Source organism: Plectropomus leopardus, chromosome 22 (genome assembly GCF_008729295.1).
Source record: "Plectropomus leopardus isolate mb chromosome 22, YSFRI_Pleo_2.0, whole genome shotgun sequence".
In the NCBI taxonomy this organism is placed as follows: Eukaryota; Metazoa; Chordata; class Actinopteri; order Perciformes; family Serranidae; genus Plectropomus; species Plectropomus leopardus.
This window is the reverse complement of record NC_056484.1, coordinates 3,843,979-3,862,532: the sequence shown is the minus strand read 5'-3', so window position 1 is coordinate 3,862,532 and position 18,554 is coordinate 3,843,979. Positions and strand designations below refer to the sequence as shown.

Genomic DNA, 18,554 nt, shown 5'->3' with positions numbered 1-18,554 from the left:
GCGCGGACGCGGTGTGTTCTGTCGATTATTGTCGCTTTGGAAAGTCCAGGATGATAAAACACGTCTTTCAGCGCAACACAAAACCAAGACAAACTATATTACCCCCCCCCATGTGTGCGTGTGTGTTTGCGCGTGCGTATGCGGTGCGTGTATATGCAGTGAAACATTGACAAACCATTTTGAGTTTTTGCATGACGCATGACGCTCGTCTCTATCCCTGCTTGCGCGTGCGTGCAATTGATGACTGTGTGTGCGTGTGTGATTTCCTATGTGTGCGGTACATGTAAGTGCAATGCACAAACCAGAATTACGATTGTTTTTCAGTTTGTGAGTAATTACTCGCTTTTACGCATGTTTTTCCTCTCCATTCAAGTTTATACACAATAAACTATGTGTGCGTGTGTTTGCGCGTGCGTGCGTGGTGCATGCAAGTGCAATAACGGAGAAATAATTCAGAATACGGGTTGTTGTTGTTTTTTTAATTTGTGCGTAATGATATCCTTTTACGCACAGATTTCTTCTCTATTCCTGTGTTTGTGTCTTTCCACGCGTGCGTACAGTTAATTTGTCTATGTTTGTGTGCTAGAGTGTGTTTTCGCATGCATGTGCGATGCATGGAAGTGCAATAATAACACGCAGAGAGAAACCAGAATCCGGAATGTTTTTTATTCATTTGTGCGTAATCATTCACTTTCGCGCACGGATTTATCCTCCATTTGTACGTCTTTACACGCGTAGTGCAATTAATTTGTCTCCGGGTGTGTGTTTGCGCGTGCATGTGCGGTGCATGAAAGTGCTACAACACTGAGAAATCAACCAGAATTTAGATTGTTTTTCAGTTTGTGCGCCATTTCTCTTTTTACGCAAGAAGTTCTTCCTATTCTCCTCTCTGTTTGTGTCTTTCCGTGCGTGTGCACAATTAATTTATCCACGCGCATGTGTGTGTGTGTGCAAATACCCGCTGTCCACATCCCTCCCTCGTCTGTTGCTTTATTTCTGTGCGCGTGCGTGAGTGCATGCGCGTCCTGAAGAGGGGATTGTAATAAATTGTGCAATTTTTCTGCACTGGATGTGGCATTCAAAATCAAGCTTGCATTGAGGAACCCCCCAGTCCAGCCTACTCCCCCTCCACCACCACCACTACTTTCTTTTCTTTCCCTCCCCCCTTATTCTCCCTCTCTCTCTCCCTCTTGCTCGCCCCCTTTTTTTTGGCCCAGCAAGAGAGTTTAGAAAAGAAGCGTGGGTTCTATTCAGCCTCCCCCTGCACCCCTTCACCACCGCCCGGCTTTCTGAAACCTATCCATGCCCTGTCAGTGTGCTTCCAGAGTCCAATTAGCGCTTTGTGAGGACTCTCTCTCTCTCTCTCTCCTCTCTCTCTCTCTCTCTCTCTCTCTCTCTCTCTCTCTCTCTCTCTCTCTCTCTCTCTCTCTCTCTCTCTCTCTGTCTCTCTCTGCTGCTGGTCGTCCAGAGTCTGAGAGGGCGCTCCTTTTTTCTCGAGGGGCTTTCCAGTCATAGCTGAGTGTGTAATAATTAATATGACATCTGGGCGCCCGAGTTTCTCCTTTAACCACTTTCTGTATTTTTCTCTTTTCTTTCAGGAGTTCTCTTTGCGGAGACAATAAAACAATAAACTCATAAACAGCCGTATCATCCCAACCCTCTCTGTGTGTGATGTGGGGGATAATCTTTCAATTTGTTTGTCATTAAAAACAGTTTTTCTTACTGTTTTGTTTTCTTACAGCAGGTGCATCATTAGTAATGGCTATATGTTGAAATGCTAATGTTTAGTATTTTTTTTAAAGCAGTTATTCTTTTGAACAAGTTAGTGCATTATCATGAAAAAATATTTTATGCAAAAAAATATACTGTGGATTTGCTAAATCCAGTCAAAATAACAATTTACAACAATTTTGGATTCAAAATAAATGTGTGCAATAATGTACCTCTATGCAGCTGAGGTTATTGTTGTAAATTGATATTTTGACTGGGTTTAATTAATCTACAGCACAGTACACTACAGTTTTTTGTATAAAATATACTATTTTTTCATGCAGATGCATTAACTAGATAAGGCACACATGCTGCACGTGTTAGTGAGAAGCATTTATATTTTTTTTACACCTTTCATATTGAAGGAAACAAGCATACTGTATGTTTATAACAAGAAAATATAATAAACGGAGAAGAAATAACTGTAGGGTGAAAAGGGAGGAAACAAAAAACAAAACATACAATCCACCTGTTACAATCAGCTGATGGTATTTTGAAAATATCTGTCTGTACTGGACTTCTGCCTCCTCTGATGTTTTGTAAACACCTCCTCTCTCTTTAGTTTGCTGTTTTCTGCACAACATGAGAAGTTGTAATTGAACGCCGCCCTCTAGAGGACAACAGGGTGACTAGACACTGAGCGTGAAATACAACATTTATGTATCCATTTTCCAAAACTGCAACACCCAAATTATTATATTTATATAATAATTATATTAACGTGCAAGGTGTTAAAGGGTTAATAAGAGAATAAAAATACTACATTGCTAATATCTTAAAGAATTTGCATATGAGAAGGGTCTTTAAGTGTTGAGTGGGTGGAATAGTTTTCTGTTATAAAATTTATTTTTAGTTTAGTATTAGGTAAACCATTAAATATAGTAATAAATATAATACAATAATAAATAAATGTAATAATTTAGATATGACTTTGTGAGGTCTTCATAGCTGCAAACATTTTATCTAAGTCCACTCCCACTGCTAGATGTCACTATTTTATTCTGCTTAGACAAAACTAGTCATTTTTTTTTTTACCTCCCAATTGTTAAGTATTTGTTAATAATCATTAATCAAGACTACAGTAGAAAAGATGTCATAACACATTTACCCTCAATAGTATTGTTTTTTAAAAGTTTGCAAAATGTATAATTTGGCCTTACTGAGCTACCGTACTTTTTAAAATCACGTGATTGTTGTTTACCAGGAACACCCGCGTATCTTGACTGAGCTAACGGCTATTTAGCCACAAAACACAGGCTTTAAAGTTATTTAGCAAAAAGTTTTTAACGGAAAGCAGTTTGGTGACAAAGATGTGAAGTTATACCACGCCGCTTATAAGAAGCTGACGTTAACTTAGCTTCTTATTTTACGAAAGCTAATGTGTGCTAAGCTAGCTGCCAAACAGCAGCTGCCCAGATGTTTGGGGAAAGTTAGCGGTTTTAAAATATAGCTAACATCAGGAGCTATGAGGTCCTTGAACTACGTTCAGCGTGTCAGTTTGGATTTTGCAGGAACTTTGTTTCCTCACGCGATCTGTTTGGGAGATGCAGACAACGACTCGGTACGTGAGCTAACTTATCTTAGCTTCACCTGTGAATTATGTGCAACGTTACATTTACATTTAAAGCTCCTTTTCTTGTTGGTATAAAGCCGACTGACTCTCAAAATGCTCAAAAATTGCATGAAATTTGGTAAAACACTGCAAGACCTGTAAATACACTCTAAAAAAGGTTGACTGGCTGCCCGTTTATTTCTTTTTTCAACTGTATTTGTAAAATCGCAGAAATGTTCTCAACATTTTCAACAACATCTCAGCGTCCGATTTTAGTTTGACTTCAAGTAAGTCTTCATTAGTTTGAAGTGAGGAATGAAAATGAAGTTAAATTACTCGCATACATCCTTTCTGAATAAAATAACTTCACAAAACAAATGAAAATGCACAATTCTCCCTTCACCATAGTCAGCTCATTTTGTGCTTCTGTGTTAATTTTGTATCTTTGATGGGTATTTGTTTTGTATTTTTTTGTCATTTTGTGTCTCCTTGAAACCGTTTTGTTACGCTTCTGTTACTTTGTAATTGTTTGTTTTCTTTGTTGCTTCATTCAGTTTTTTTTTGAGATAATTTTGTGCCTACTTGGTCATTTTAGGTTTGTGTCTCTGGGTTTTTGTGTCTTTTAATAGATGTTATTTTTTCTTTGTGTCTCATTGAAATCATTTTGTATCTCTTTGAGGTTCTCTGTGACCATAGTTTGTGACTGCGATAAATGCTGTGATTTTGGATTTTTAAAAAAAAAATAAAACATGCCTCTGAGCTTCTAAGGGTATTTAAAATAACTACAAAAAATAAAGTAAAATAAGTAAAAAGTAGTTTATGCCAATAAAAAAGCATAACATCCTCTCCAGTGCTTAAAAATATACAATCTGTCATTGCAATATATCAGGACATAAACCATGAATATGATTAAAATCATTTTTCAGATATGTATTTTTTGATGTTTAAATTTTGGTTCTCTGCAGCTGAACGAGCTGGTTGTAGGGGACACCAACGGAAAGCTGCTTGTCTACAAGAATGACGACTCCAAACCCTGGATCACAAGAACCTGTGTGGGCATGGTGAGTACAGAAAACTTTGGAAATGTTGATTTAATAAAATGGATTTATTTCTCTTAATAATACTACTGTTAATAATAATAGATGAGACTTATAAAGTGCTTTTCTAAGTACCCAAAGGCACTTTACGATAGAAAAATACAAATAAAGAATACAAAATACTGAAAAACGCTCACATGAAACAAAAGGACAAATACAAAGTATAGAGGATATGACAGTAATATGATGTGTTTTGGTTTTCCAGCTGACCTGTGTGGCTGTTGGGGATGTCTGCAACAAAGGAAAAGTAAGTTATGAAATGATTGGTGGCAGTGCATCATGACTACTTTAAGTGGTGTTTTTCCTCCCTTGCACACTTATTTGCACATTTGTGCTCTTTTTTTCCTTGCTCTTTTTAATCTTTTTGGCTTTTTGTTTGTTTGTTTTCTGTAAATGCATATCTTTATTATTATTTTTTTTATTTTATTATATGTTAAGTGCCTTCCTTTGTATATATATTTGCGTTTTTTGCCCTTTTTAACGCATAGTTCCTTCAGTTGCTGCTCTCATATTTGCTGCTATAACAAAACGATTTCCCTCCCGGGATTAATAAAGTATTTCTAATCTTCTCTATTCTGTTGTTTGTCAGAACTTTGTCGTAGCTGTTGGCGCGGAGGGCTGGTTTCACCTCTTTGACCTCACAGCTGCCTCTTCAAGTAAATCCGATTCATCCAGTCAGCATGAGTTCATGTCGTCTGATGACCAGAAGCCGCTCTTCACCCAACATATTCCTGCCAACACCAAAGTCATCCTCATCAGTGACATCGGTGAATGACTGTCTAACGTAAAATATATGCATCCTTTGTGTTTTGCATTTTGAACTTGGACTAAAAGGCCATCCTGTGTGTACCGTAGACGGTGACGGCCGCTGTGAGCTGGTGGTGGGCTACACAGACAGAGTGGTGCGAGCTTTCCGTTGGGAGGAGCCGACAGAAGGGTCAGACGTTGGACCTGGACAGCTGATTCTGCTGAAGAAATGGCTTCTGGAGGGGCAGGTACACTACGCCTCGGCTACGTGGATTATTATCTCAGCATACAGTGAAGTGAAACGATGCACGTCTTAAAGCTGCAGTTGAAAACTTTTACCCAAAAAACGCTGTGTCATGCATGCTGAAACTGTCACTACATCCTCACTGTATTATGGAGACTGGTAGGCTGTGAAAAGAGTCATATTCCTCTGCCTCCTCGTAGTGCTTCTGATGCCGTTCGCTTGAATCCGCCACACATGAAGGAAAACAACCAATCAGAGAGGAGGAGTCTCTAACGCAGCTGTCAATCAAACTCTCAAACCAGGCAGCTCTTTAGCTGTGAAATGAGAGAGTTTGCTCTGACTGTTTTCAACGTGTGTGTGACAAACTTTCTCATTCTACAGCTAAACGCTAAAATATGTTTCTGTTTTTGAAAAAATGTTCTTTTCTTATTTGGGGTGTTGCTTCTTGCAAAGTGTTATATGACTGTAAAGTCTGTATGTTTTGTTTTTGGACTGTTGGTCAGACAAAACAATCAATGACACGTAAATCTGTGCATCTCTAATAAGAAGACATCAAGAGACATCATTGGAAACTGATTTCAAAATAGTCCACAGGTTAACTGATATTGATCATTAGTTGCACCCCTGCTTTTAACACCAGTTTGATTTTACATACATTTACCACATCAGAACGTATATAAATATAGAAAAATATGCTTATAGCTTTTGTGAAAATGATTTATAATCTTATAATCTGATCTCACAAAGTAAGGTCTGGTGTTTAGTGATGATATCTGTGCTGCAGGTGGACAGTTTGTCAGTGAACCCGGGTCCTGAGGGTTTACCGGAGCTCATGGTGTCTCAGCCGGGCTGCGGCTACGCCATCCTTCTGTGTTCCTGGACCCAACAGGACTCCAGCGGCTCCGGAGATGACGCCCCCGCCACCCCGGGGAGGTAAAAACTCAAAGCAAAACATTTGAGACATGAAGAAACTGTGATTAGTGACTTTAAACACGCTGTGATTTCTGTGCTGACAGTGAGGGACCCTCCAGAGATGTAGTTCTCCATCTGACCACCGGGCGGATACACAACAAGAACGTCTCCACTCACCTTATCGGCAGCATCAGTAAAGGTACCAAACAGCAGTTTTTCTCCACTGTACACAAAACTTTATATGTAACTCATAAGTTTCATCTCATGAAAAGTAGGTATAACTTTCTGATAAATTTTGATGTCTGTTTTTCTTCAGGCTCAAAAGAAGAATCTTCTAAATGCGGCCTGTTTGCTCTCTGTACTTTAGATGGTAAGTCGTGAATTTAAAACACATTAAATCTTTATTTGGCAAATAGAAGAGTATATTTCATTATGTTTGCTTTCACACCAAATGAAGTCAGGTGACTTTGCCTGTTTAGTTTGGTTTTCTACAGATGATATGAAAGCTGATAATTGTACCACAAAGATATTTACTTCAGTGAGACACAAAATTACCTCAATAACATACAAAATTATCTCAAGGAGACACAAAATGAGCTCAGACACAAAAAAACAACTATAAAAAGGCACAGAAAACACAAGGAGTCATGAAAAGTCTACAAAGCAACTTAAAACAACCAAAGAACCAAAAAGAAACAACTACAAAGTAACAAAAAATGACTACAAAGTAACACAAAACAGTCACAAAGAGAGACAAGTTGACTACAAAAAGACACAAAACAGCCAAAGAATTACCTAAAAAAAGATACAAAATCACCATAAAGGCACAAAATGAGCCCAGAGAGAGAAAAACAACTCTAAAAAGAAACAAATCTGTGACATAAAAGACACAGTTCCCACATCTGTTTGTCCAGTTGCAGTCTCAACCAATAATACTCATAATACTCAATAATACTCAGTACACTTTTTGTGACGTTGGAGACCATAAATACGTAATGTGCTGCATAATTTGCCGCCGGTCTCCTGATTTCCCCACGTGGGTCTCTGTGTGCTGAAGTCTGCAGTCTGTATGTTTACTCTTCTTGTAGAAAAACAGAAATAAACCAAAATATTTGTGAAGAAAGCATCCTTATCGAAACCATCAACACAAGGTAAAAGATAAATTCATAAGAGCTGCATGTCTTGTGTTTTCCTTTGTGTATTTCGTAGTAGTAATACTATCTGCGGTAAACCCTTCGACATATGGCGGTGGGTGTTTTTCCTATGCAGAGATTTTTCCTGGTGGCAGCAGATAACTGGCAAACAGCTCCCAGAGCAGCTGGAGAGTCCATCAATATTTAAAGACGAGAGGATCTAGTCGGATTATCTTCACTTGAGGCTTCCGCCTGCCAACATTTTACACTCACAATCTCCCTCTCGGTGACAACTTGATGAGACAACGTTGAGAAAAGAGATTATAAAACCATTAGAAGTTAAAGAAGTACACCCAAGAAACATTAAAGGAATATTTCCCCCCCAAATAATCATTTGTATATTTATTCTCACCCTGTGTTAAGTTGAATTGGGGAAGAAAACTGTTTTTTTCGCATGCCTCCAAGGTGAATAAAGAATCCAAAAAATATGGAGAAAATTGAAGACTGTTAATTTTACTTTTAATTGCTCCTCTGACATGAAATACTTGAAGAGAAAGGTTTTTGTGTCATTGGCTGTCCTCTTATCAAAAGCAGCAACAATGAAAAGTTGCACATCGACTGTAAGAGGCAAAATGAACCTGACAAAAACAGTCGCAGCAGAATGAACTCTGAGTTCTTGCCAACAAGGTGAGAAAATCAATCATGGCACTAAAACATTGTGTAACTGTGAAAAATAATCTTTGAAATGATGTTTAAAAATACAGGCACTTATCATTTCTCTTAAAGCAATAAATCAGCCCCTAAAATTATCATTTGTATGTCAGTTACTCGCCCTGGCTTATGTTAAGTTAGTAAAAAAAAATAAAATAAAATTCTCTCGTGTCTCCATGGTGAACGAAGAATCCAAAAACTGACGTATATCACATGACATCATATGCTCTTCAGAGTCAGACTCCATTGACAAAAAACGTAATTTTACTTCTCTGAACATGGGAGCTGCTGGTCGACTGCTGCCTCGATCTGTAGCTTGTTTGTGATTGTCTAACTCTGGTAAATCTGAGCCAGGCAATGCCTTTTTTTTTTTTTATTCATATAGCATATTTCATACCAAAATCCAACCCAAAGTGTTTTACAGATTTTACATAGTTAAAAGAAACAAACGATAAAAACACAAAAGCAAGCAGTCAAAAGCTCATAAAAGAAGTGTTGTTTTCTTTTGTCTTAAGGTTTGTTTTTTGTTCTTTTTTGCATCTTTCCTTTTGTGTTTTGGATAAGTGTCTTTTCTTTTTTTAAAGATTTTTTGGGCATTTTTGCCTTTAAATGATAGGACAGCTCAAGTGTGAAAGGGTGCAGCAAAGGGCGAGGCTGGAATCGAACCTGCGGCCGCTGCCACGAGGACACAGCCTCTGTACATGGGCCGCCCGCTCTATCCACTGAGCCACCAGGTGCTCGTTTTTGGGTTTTTTTTTAAAGATATTTTCAATTGCACAAACTGAAATCGGACACATTTTTGGAATTGCAGTTGCACTGTAATAACTGTTCTTAAAACCAAATCTTTGCATGGAAACATTTAGTTTTAGCTTTTTTGGTAATTTGTTGTATTCTTCGTTCATCGTGGAGACATGGGTGAATAACGTTTTTCTCACAAGTTCAACATAACACAGAGCGAGTAACTGATTTAGAAATGATGACTTTGCGGGCGAAGAATTCCTTTAAAAGACTCGATAACTGGCTGTATTTCAACATCGTTTCAAGGATTATTTTTCACGGTTACTCAGCGCTGAAGAGTCATGATTGATTTTCTCACCTTGTTGGCAAGAACATGTTGGGACTGAACTCAGGGCCGAGTTCATCCGCTGTGACTGTTTTGTCGGATTCATTTTGCCTCTTTAATAGATGTGCAGCTTTTCATTGTTGCTCTTTTCATACGAGGTCAGCCACGTTATGACACAAAAAACCTTCAAGTATTTTGATTGTCAGAGGAGCCTTTCAAAGTAAACTTCTAAGAATCAGTGTTTGTCAGACAGCAGTATTTCTGGAGATTTGTTGTTTTCTTTATGTCTTATTATGGCTTCAACTATTATTTTCAATGTCAATTATGTTTTCAATCAATTGGAAAAATGATCTATAAAATGAGAAAAAAAAAGGAAAAATGATGATCAGTTTCCCAAGATGCTGTTTACAATCTTAAAACTACAAAACTTTGTACACAACCCCAAAATATTCAGTTTACCGTAATGGAGGAGGAACTAACCAGAAAATATTCACATTAAAGAAGCTGGAATCAGAGAATTAAGTCCTTTTATCCTTTAAAAAAAAAATACTCAAACCAAATTTTTTAAATTTATTTAACCGTAATTTATACAGGTAATCTCATTGAGACACGGGGTCTAATTCTCAAGGGAGACTTATTTTGGACAACATGCAATATAACAATTCATTACAGTAAGATTTATCAATACAGAACATACAGCATTTACGTGGAAGTGCCAAGTGGCAGCAGATTAAAAAGACCAAAAAAAGTTTGAGATTAATTTAATATTTGACTAGTGCTCGATTAATCAGCAGCAGCATAGCCGTGGGAGCTAAAAACACGTAGAGTTGTTCTTTAACATTAAACTTGCGTCTCTTTCCACCTTTAACTGTCACAGGGACCCTGAAGTTGATGGACAGCTCAGAGCAGCTGCTGTGGTCCGTCCAGGTGGACCATCAGCTGTTCGCGCTGCAGAAACTCGACGTTACTGTGAGTTTTATTTCTGTAGAGCTAATTTCTTTTATTTAATTGACTGATTTTACCACATTTTATTGGGCAAAATGGCGTGATCATTGAGGTTCACGGCGGGGACGTGTGTTTTCTTCCAGGGTGACGGCAGAGAGGAGGTGGTGGCGTGCGCCTGGGACGGGCAAACCTACATCATCGATCACAATCGGACTGTAGTGCGCTTCCAGTTCGATGAGAATGTCAACGCGTTCTGTGCCGGTGAGGGACCGCTTACCTTACCCGAAAAAATTAAGATACCAGTGCCCTTAAAATGAGATGTCAACATACTTTTGTGTAGTATAACCAAACTTTCTTATGTTTTGACGGCCCCTCGTTGCTCGGTAGACCACGCACGTACCCCACATAGGCTGAACACTCAGTGATAATAATAATCTTTATTTATGTAGCACTTTTCAAGATTAAGCACAAAATGCTTTCCAGATTAAAAGATTTACACAATAAAAACAAAATAATCAGAAACCCATCCAGCCCCTCCTCGGACCCCCTTATGAAATAACAAAATTAGGAACATTAAGAACGTTAGATTACAAATATTGAACAGCACTGCGTACAAGAACAGGTGCAAGTACAGATGGCGGCTTTGTACTTTTTATTAAGACTGAAGAAGAGCACGTAGCTCGAAACATCAGTTGTGAGTGGATCAATAAAAGCTGAAAGGGGAGATGAAGTTTGCAGACTTTTCTCTATTTATTTTAGGGTACAAGTGCAAAAATACAATTTCATAAATAAATACGTATAATGTAAATAATAGAATTAAGCTCATATTAGCACATAAAAATAAGAGTAGAAGAAATAACGGTATGTATAAGCAGATAAGCTGCTAATGTAGGAGATGAGCTCATATTACACCGGTAGAGTGCAAATAACAAAACAAGCTCTTACATTTAAAACAGGTAGAAATGTATATGGAAGTGCACATGGGGGAAACTAAAACAAGACCAATAAAAAAAAGTTCTTGAAAAGGTACTTGTAAGTCCTTGAATTTAACCCTGTCTGAGTTGAGTTTGTGTAGGCTTGAGTGGGTACAGGAGAGTGGGCAAAGTTGTATAATTAACTGTCTATTTCTGTAAAAAAAAAAACCCCAAAAAAAACACACAAACCTCATGTCACCAGTAGGTGGCAACATTGAGCTTTGTGATTTTTAGCTCTTCCTCCTACTGTCTTTTCTCTGTGTCCTTTTCAAATCTTTCTGCAGTGTTTGAACAAGCCGCAGTGTATTTGAGTGAGCTAATATGAGATGTACAGTAGTAAGTGGATTAGAGAAACAGACTCTGTTTGATCTGCCTTATTCGTTTGTGTGTGTGTGTGTATGTGTGTGTGTGCACTCTCTCCTCTCTGTTCATTAAGGCAGATTAGACTGCTTCCTCTGTTTGTGTAGAAGCTCTTCTGCCACACAGAGACACATATTAGCAGCCCGGCATCAGCAGAGAGCAGCTGATGTGTTCATTAGGATTCACATGACACACCATATGACCTGCCTGCCTGCCACATAGTGAGTGTTATAACAAAAGCTTGTAAAATGTGAAGTTTGAGTGTGTTTTTGTGTGTGTGGTTGCAGGCCAGTACACATGTAAGGAGGGTAAAAACAGCCCCTGTCTGGTCTACGTGAGCTTCAACCACAAAATCTACATCTACTGGAAGGTGGAGCTGGAGCGTATGGAGTCCACCAACATGTTACGCATCCTGGAGCAGAAACCCGAGTTTAAGAGCCACCTGAAGGCGCTGGGAGTCGGTAAGTACACCAGCGACTTAAGAGGGAGTAATTAAAAGGGTTGGTTCAGCTCAGATTAGAGCATCATTCATCAAATTAACCCCGACATCTCTGTTTGTGGCGTAATTGGACAAGAAAGCGACTGTTTGTTGTCAAGTTGTTTCCATCCAGCTGTAACAGTCAGACTCTGACCTGAATACTAAAGAGGAGGGAAGAATAAAAATGATCCCAACATGACAGATTTTTACTGCTAACAAGATCCTGCCCGCTGGCGAGTTTAATGGGCGTCATGCAGCAACGACTCATACATACAGATGAATTCTTAAAGAGACACGTATGAGTGATTTCAGAGAACTTTTCCACCACTTTTCTCTTGTACTTTGAGTTTTAATCATACCTGAGAATTTTTGTTTTCTATTTTGATTTCATGATTTCATTCGCATATTTTGTTGTGATTTATTCTTATCTGTTGCTCTGCGTGAGTCCAGGGAGAGTTTGTCCTCTAGCGCCATCAGCAGGTCAATCATCCTCAGCTGTACTTTGTGTTTAGTGCTAATAATCAAATGTGAGCACACTAACACACTAAACTTCTAAGCATAATATATATTTACCTGAGGAAAAAACTACTTTGTTTAAAAACAAGAGCAAAGTTTTTCCTATTACATTATTTTCATGATTCTGAGGTAATAATGTTGTTTATTTAGGAAAACAGAGCTTTTTCGAGTCAGTGTATTATGCTTCTCCACTTAATGATAATAATAATAATACTAATATGTATAGCACTTTTCATACAAGACATGCAGCCAAACGAGCTTTACAAGAAAGAAATCAAATGCACCAGGTGCTTCACAGCAGAAACACATAAAAGACAAAAAGACACAATAAAACCTGCATGTAAAAATCAAATAAAATCAGAACAGAACACATAGAATTCATCTTCAAACGGATAAAATCCACCTGATAAAACTAGTAAAATTAAGATAAAATAAGGATATAAATTTGTGCACAGTGCATAACATAAAATGGAAAATAAAATAAATAAAATATAACCCACTGACAGTTATAAAATAAGCGTAAAAGCAGATTATTTAAAATTCAAAAAATCAAGGAAAATAAAGCATCTTAAAGCTGTGCAGTAGTACGCAAGTGCAAAGCAGCCAAGTTGGAGCTTGTTAAAGGCTAAAGTGAAGAGATAAGTTTTTAGTTTTCTTTTAAAAATATTTAGGGAGCTGGCTTCTCTGATATCTATAGGAAATGTGTTCCAGAGCTTTCTGGCTAAACTAAGACAGTGAACATGATAAACATTAACCTGCTCAACGTCAGCATGCGATCTCACGTCTCTTCTCACTGTGAGCATGACATCACGTGGATATCAGCGTTTCGTGCAGCCTCACAGCCTTTTGCATTTGCATGATTTGCAGCCTTGTGTCAAACCGGTCTTTCTTTATCCAGCGCTGCTCTGTTGAGTCATCGTAAGCAGCTGTATTCATGTTTTCAAATTGCTTTGGGTCTCCTAACACGTCAATCTCAGTTAAATATGTTACATTTTCGTCTGCTGATTTCCAGCAGCAGAAGTTAAAGCTGTGCTGTGCAGAATTTTTTTTTTTAACTCTTGGAGACATTTTTGTGAATGAAACCTGCTCACAAATGGAGCAGAACGAGAATAAAGTTTATCACCACATGGGTTTTTCCAACCTTTTTCACAGGTAGCACAAAAAGCGGGAAAGTCGGCGTAGGGATCAGGTCTTGGGTGTTTGATGGGTCAAACTAACACAGGACTTTCATGAGGGAGGTCGCTGTTTGTGTCTAGTGTAAAAGTCAACTGACTTATTTTAACTTGATGAATTTATGGTCTTCACATAATTATGTCATGTTACATAACTGCGTCACTTTAACACTTACTAACGTCCGGTATGTGGCAAACGTTAGTTTAAAGGAAACGCATGTGTGTGTGGCATGTGTCCTGTCATCACTTTTCCATAACAAATCAACATATTGACATACACATGAGGAAAGAAGTTAGTGAGTTAACTCATTCGAGAAGCCTCAAATCCAATTTTTCATTTTTACCCCCAACTGTTTGTGTGTGCCTGTCAGTCAACTGTGCTGAAAAGGCTGAAGTATTTATAGAGAGACTGTAATCCATGAGCACACAGAGCACAGCAGCCAAGGACGCCGCTCTCTGACTCTTTTTCTCTTCTTCTACTCTCTGAAAAAATAACATTTCTGCTGTCCAGCTTCTTTCCAAACAATCCTCCTGACAAACAATGTTTAACTAGTGTCAATGACTTGGCTCATCAGTGTGAATGCACACAATGTTTTGTTTTTCATTTCCTGTTAATTTCCTCGTGCTAAAACATTAATCTCGCCTTGTGCATTTCCAGCCTCCATGCATGTCATATATACAGGAGGATGAATCTAATGAAATTACAGATTAGTGTTTTTGCTCTGCATGGATGACCAACTAGTCAGCCGCTTCATGTCAGAGAAAAAAAACAGTGAAACGAGTGTAAACCTGTTTAGCGAAGAAAAAAATGATGACCCACAAACACATGGTTTTCACATTGCGGATAAAAAATGCAGGCTCCAGCTGATTTTTCCGAAGCCCAGTGGTGGTGTTAGCGTAGCTTCCTGCTGCCTCTGTTAATAATTCAACCTCTGGGCCTGTTGTGTTTCTTTTGACTAGGATTTCGCAGGCTTGTTACCTAACCCGGTGTGGAAAATGTCTGATGTAGCAGCCAGGGGACAAGGGAACAGAGAGGAGGAGAGATTGTGATACAAAATAATTAAATAAACATGTGACTGCAGATGAAAGTGTGAAAATATGTCTGATATATAGAGTGTGGAGGAGGGGATATCTGGCTTTGCATGCTGCATGAGCATACATGTCAAATCTCACGCAAAGTGTCCTCAAATGTAGCTCGAGGTGCTTTAATTTTCATCTGCAGTTTTACTGAAACATATGCTCAATACATACACAGAAAGGCAAACGCTATAAGTTAAAAAGCACATGAAAAATAAAATAAAATTGTGCTGTAGTTGTTCGCTGCAGCAGCCCTCAGACTCTTCTCTGTCGGTCATCCACTTTAACCCTTTAATGGGCATTATAGATGCACAGTTGACATTTTGTTAACATATTATACTCTATATTATTATTATTAGAATTACCTGAAGTCAACACACTGTTTCACTTGTCTATCTGCTTTGTTTTTGGGTCATCTGAAAAAAACAAAAACTGAAAAGTTGCTAAATGTGAAGTCAGGAATTTTTCCCAAAAAATAAATGATTTGCAATTGCATCTCATTGTGTGACCGTTAAAGGGTTAATAGCCGCCCTGGCCACCCATCACCAAAGGCTGATGATGAAGAGTCTGTCAGCTCTCCATCTCGCTGTGGGAAGATTTCTGAATACGGACGCTTCCTCCTACATTCAGTCACCAGCTAGTTTCACTGCAGTTTGACTCTCAATGCAAGAAGAAGTTTGACTGCTAAGAAAGTCCTTATGAAGTTTATTTGGTCACTGAGGGGTTAATTCACAAAGGATTGCACGGCTGCTAAACCTGCACAAATAAGACCAAAAGAAACTGTAATTCTCAAAGCACCTGCAAAGGGTTAAATTCACCCCAAACTGTGCTGCCAAGAAAATGATGTCTTGGTGCTCCTGGTCCATTTGCATGTATTTAAATGAGGTAATGAACCTCACTGCAAAAATAGTTGAGTTCACAGAGATCAGCGCTAACAGCCACGTCCAGTTACAGTGAGATTATTCATGTCATCACGGAGGAGGAGGTAACAGACGCGCACCGACAGACTGGGAAATTAAAAACCAAATACACTTTCTCTCTGTCTCATTTCAGTTTTTTGTCAGTCTGGACCTGCAGCATTTTTATTTTTAATAGTCATTGCTCCGCCTGTTGTGTTCTTCCACAAAGGCAACATTCATGCTTTGTCACACGGATAATAGCAACCAAGATATGTAACATTTGTGCATTATTATGTAGCAGTCATTTTGAAACTTTAACAAAGAAAAAACCCAGTTCCTTCAGGATTTCAGGGGCTGTTTTGGCATCTGCTGCTGTCTGAGATGCATGATATCATGGCAGCTTTTTTAGAAACTTCCGATCCACGTTGTGATGTTTTTATTTTATTTATTTAATTATTGTTTTTGTAATGAAATTGCAGTGGGTGGCACACATTAACATGTTGTCAAAACGTCACACTTGTGCCGCCCATGATCATGGCATCGGTGTCACGTCTCTTAGATAATCACTGTAGAAACGTTGATATGATACATATGAAATGTACAAATGTAACATATTTGTGGTTTGCAGAAACTTCCAGTGCAAACATTTTCCTCCAGTGACTGGCTTGTTGTAATCGGATGCAAAAAAGGGCAAATTACACTCAGCTGCAGAACTTTCAAGGCGTGTTTTCAGTTTAATATCATTAGCGCTGTTATCTTCTGTGAATCAGACCCTCTATCGGGGCGGATAACGATCACAGTTCACGGTGCAATCAGCGGCTGCAATCCAATCTTTGTGAGATCGCCCCTGAGTTTCTCACATCAGCTGTCAAAGCCACGTGTGTTTTCCCTCCACAGATACAGAGGACCCAGCAGCAGTGAGAGCTCTGGTGGCAAATGTTCTTTACGAGGATTCACAGAGTTAACACACACACACACACACACACACACACACACACACACACTCTGCTGTCTGTTTCCCCCTGACTGTAAATACTCTGTTAATAAACAACTGAATGCCTGTCTCCTGTGCTGCTGGCCTTGTTATTTGTGTTACTCGCCGACAGACGCGTCGGGTTCAGGTTTCTGATCTTCTCTGTGATCTCACATGCACACGCGGCCTCCGCCGTTGATATTCTGTCCGCCCATCGAGGCTGGGAGAGGAGGAGAGCTCGAGGTACAATCCAGGGGAAACAACACCCTGTTTAACCTCCCGTTTTCACCGGTGAGAGTGTGTGAATCTGAGTGAGGAGCATCAGCTGTGGCATTATGCAGCTGTCAGTTCCTGCTGACATGCTGCTCAAACACATCAAACATAGACCTGAGTGCCTTTTTCCTTTTCATCCCGCGTATTCTCTGGAGACTTTCTTTTATCCGGTGTATCATCTCAAAGATATAAAGCTTCAGATGTTAGACACAACATTTGTTGACAGTGTTGTTTGTCAGTGCCTGCAGGGCGTGACGATCAGACGCCACTCTTCCCCTTGGGAGGATCCTATATAACCACCTATGTACGCTGCCTGTCGTTAGCTCATGCAGTATAAATGAGATGTGTGTTTATGTAAAGGGTAAATGTGGCTCAGGTGTCCTGGTCGGCCGCAGCCTGGCGTCTCTCCTGTGTTTCTGCCCGTTAGACGAAGGCTTCACCTATAAGACCACATCTCTGCTCTCAGTTTCTCAGATTTTTTTGTCTTCACTTGTTTTTGTGTAAGATTCAAGTGACTATTTTACCACTAAGTAGTAGCTATTGTTGGTGCATTTTAAAGGAATACTTAACCCACAAAATGATGACTTGTATATCAGTAAATCACCTTTTTTTGTGTTTAATTTATGAAGTCAACTTTGCTTTTGTGGCATGTCTCCGCACTGAACGCAGAATCCAAAATTTAAGTAAATTTATGAACTGACGTCAAAGTGGTGCACATTTAACAGCAGCAACACTCACCAAAACATCTGTTTACAAACTCTTACACTGTGTGTGGTTTCTGAAGTCTCAAGTGTCATTTTATACGCTTGTCCTTGAACCTACTTCTGTTTTTCACAGTTTTTTACAGAAACAATACGAGGATGTGTCATCAGCGGAGGCTGTTGCATAATGCACAACAGAAAAAATCAATAGTAGCATCGCAAATTAAACAAATTACCTGCAAACTTTTCTTCCATTATTACACATATTTGTTTTACGCATAAAAACAAGCATGAACCAACAACTAATTAGACCATTGTATGCTCTTTTTTTTGTTTTTTAAGATTATTTTGGGGGATTTTTCCCCTGTATTGATAGGACAGCTGTAGATTGACAGGAAATGTAGGAGAGAGAGGGAAAGGGGCGCACGCTCTGCCAGGTGAGACAGAGGTCGCCCCTTTTCTGACGAGAGACTTCTCTGCTGACTCCTTCTCCATCTCCATGGAGAATATTAAAGTGTCAAGCCGACATCAGAGAAATCGTGGTGTTTAAAGCCCCCGTCTCGCCGTGGGCGAAGCGTGGCAGACCGTAGGCTCGGGGTGTCACAGCCTTAACACGCCCACTGATGTCATCACTGTTTGCAGTTCAGGTTAAGAAAACCTGCTTTTTTTGGGTTGCAGCTGAGAACCAACATTTTTGCTTGTAAGCAAATTCTTTTTAGGTCAAAATGCTCGGCTCAGTTCGAAATTAGGTCCTGGTTCCATGTTGGTTTGGAGCCTTTTCCGATGTTTCAGTGCCACAAATGCTGGGATGTGTCGCTGAAACAACACAGGATCGGCGTAAACACAGGTGGAAACGCCAGAAGACAACTAGTTTTGTTGTTTATTGTTCTGGAAAAGTAGTCTGGTCAGCTCATATATCACTTCACGTTAGAAACGCGGGTTTGATAAGAATGAAAC

General features: G+C 39.1%; 1 protein-coding gene across 1 annotated transcript; it reads left to right on the top strand.

The window, feature by feature from the left end:
• The first annotated feature begins 2,961 nt into the window (after positions 1 to 2,961).
• Positions 2,962 to 16,712, top strand: itfg2 (integrin alpha FG-GAP repeat containing 2). Its single transcript, XM_042511803.1, has 12 exons — positions 2,962 to 3,331; positions 4,288 to 4,383; positions 4,625 to 4,666; positions 5,009 to 5,186; positions 5,275 to 5,414; positions 6,195 to 6,343; positions 6,427 to 6,521; positions 6,639 to 6,692; positions 10,107 to 10,198; positions 10,318 to 10,435; positions 11,796 to 11,969; positions 16,548 to 16,712. The coding sequence occupies exons 1-12, from the start codon at positions 3,236 to 3,238 to the stop codon at positions 16,613 to 16,615; spliced, it is 1,302 nt and encodes a 433-aa protein (XP_042367737.1). The 5' UTR covers positions 2,962 to 3,235; the 3' UTR covers positions 16,616 to 16,712.
• The last annotated feature ends 1,842 nt before the right edge of the window (positions 16,713 to 18,554 follow it).

Excerpts from the sequence above, each read along its gene's own strand:
- itfg2 (XM_042511803.1), top strand. The coding sequence starts at position 3,236 with ATGAGGTCCTTGAACTACGTTCAGCGTGTCAGTTTGGATTTTGCAGGA. Across the intron at positions 5,187-5,274 it reads CATCCTCATCAGTGACATCG|ACGGTGACGGCCGCTGTGAG; the intron begins GTGAATGACTGT and ends TGTGTACCGTAG. Across the intron at positions 6,522-6,638 it reads TATCGGCAGCATCAGTAAAG|GCTCAAAAGAAGAATCTTCT; the intron begins GTACCAAACAGC and ends GTTTTTCTTCAG.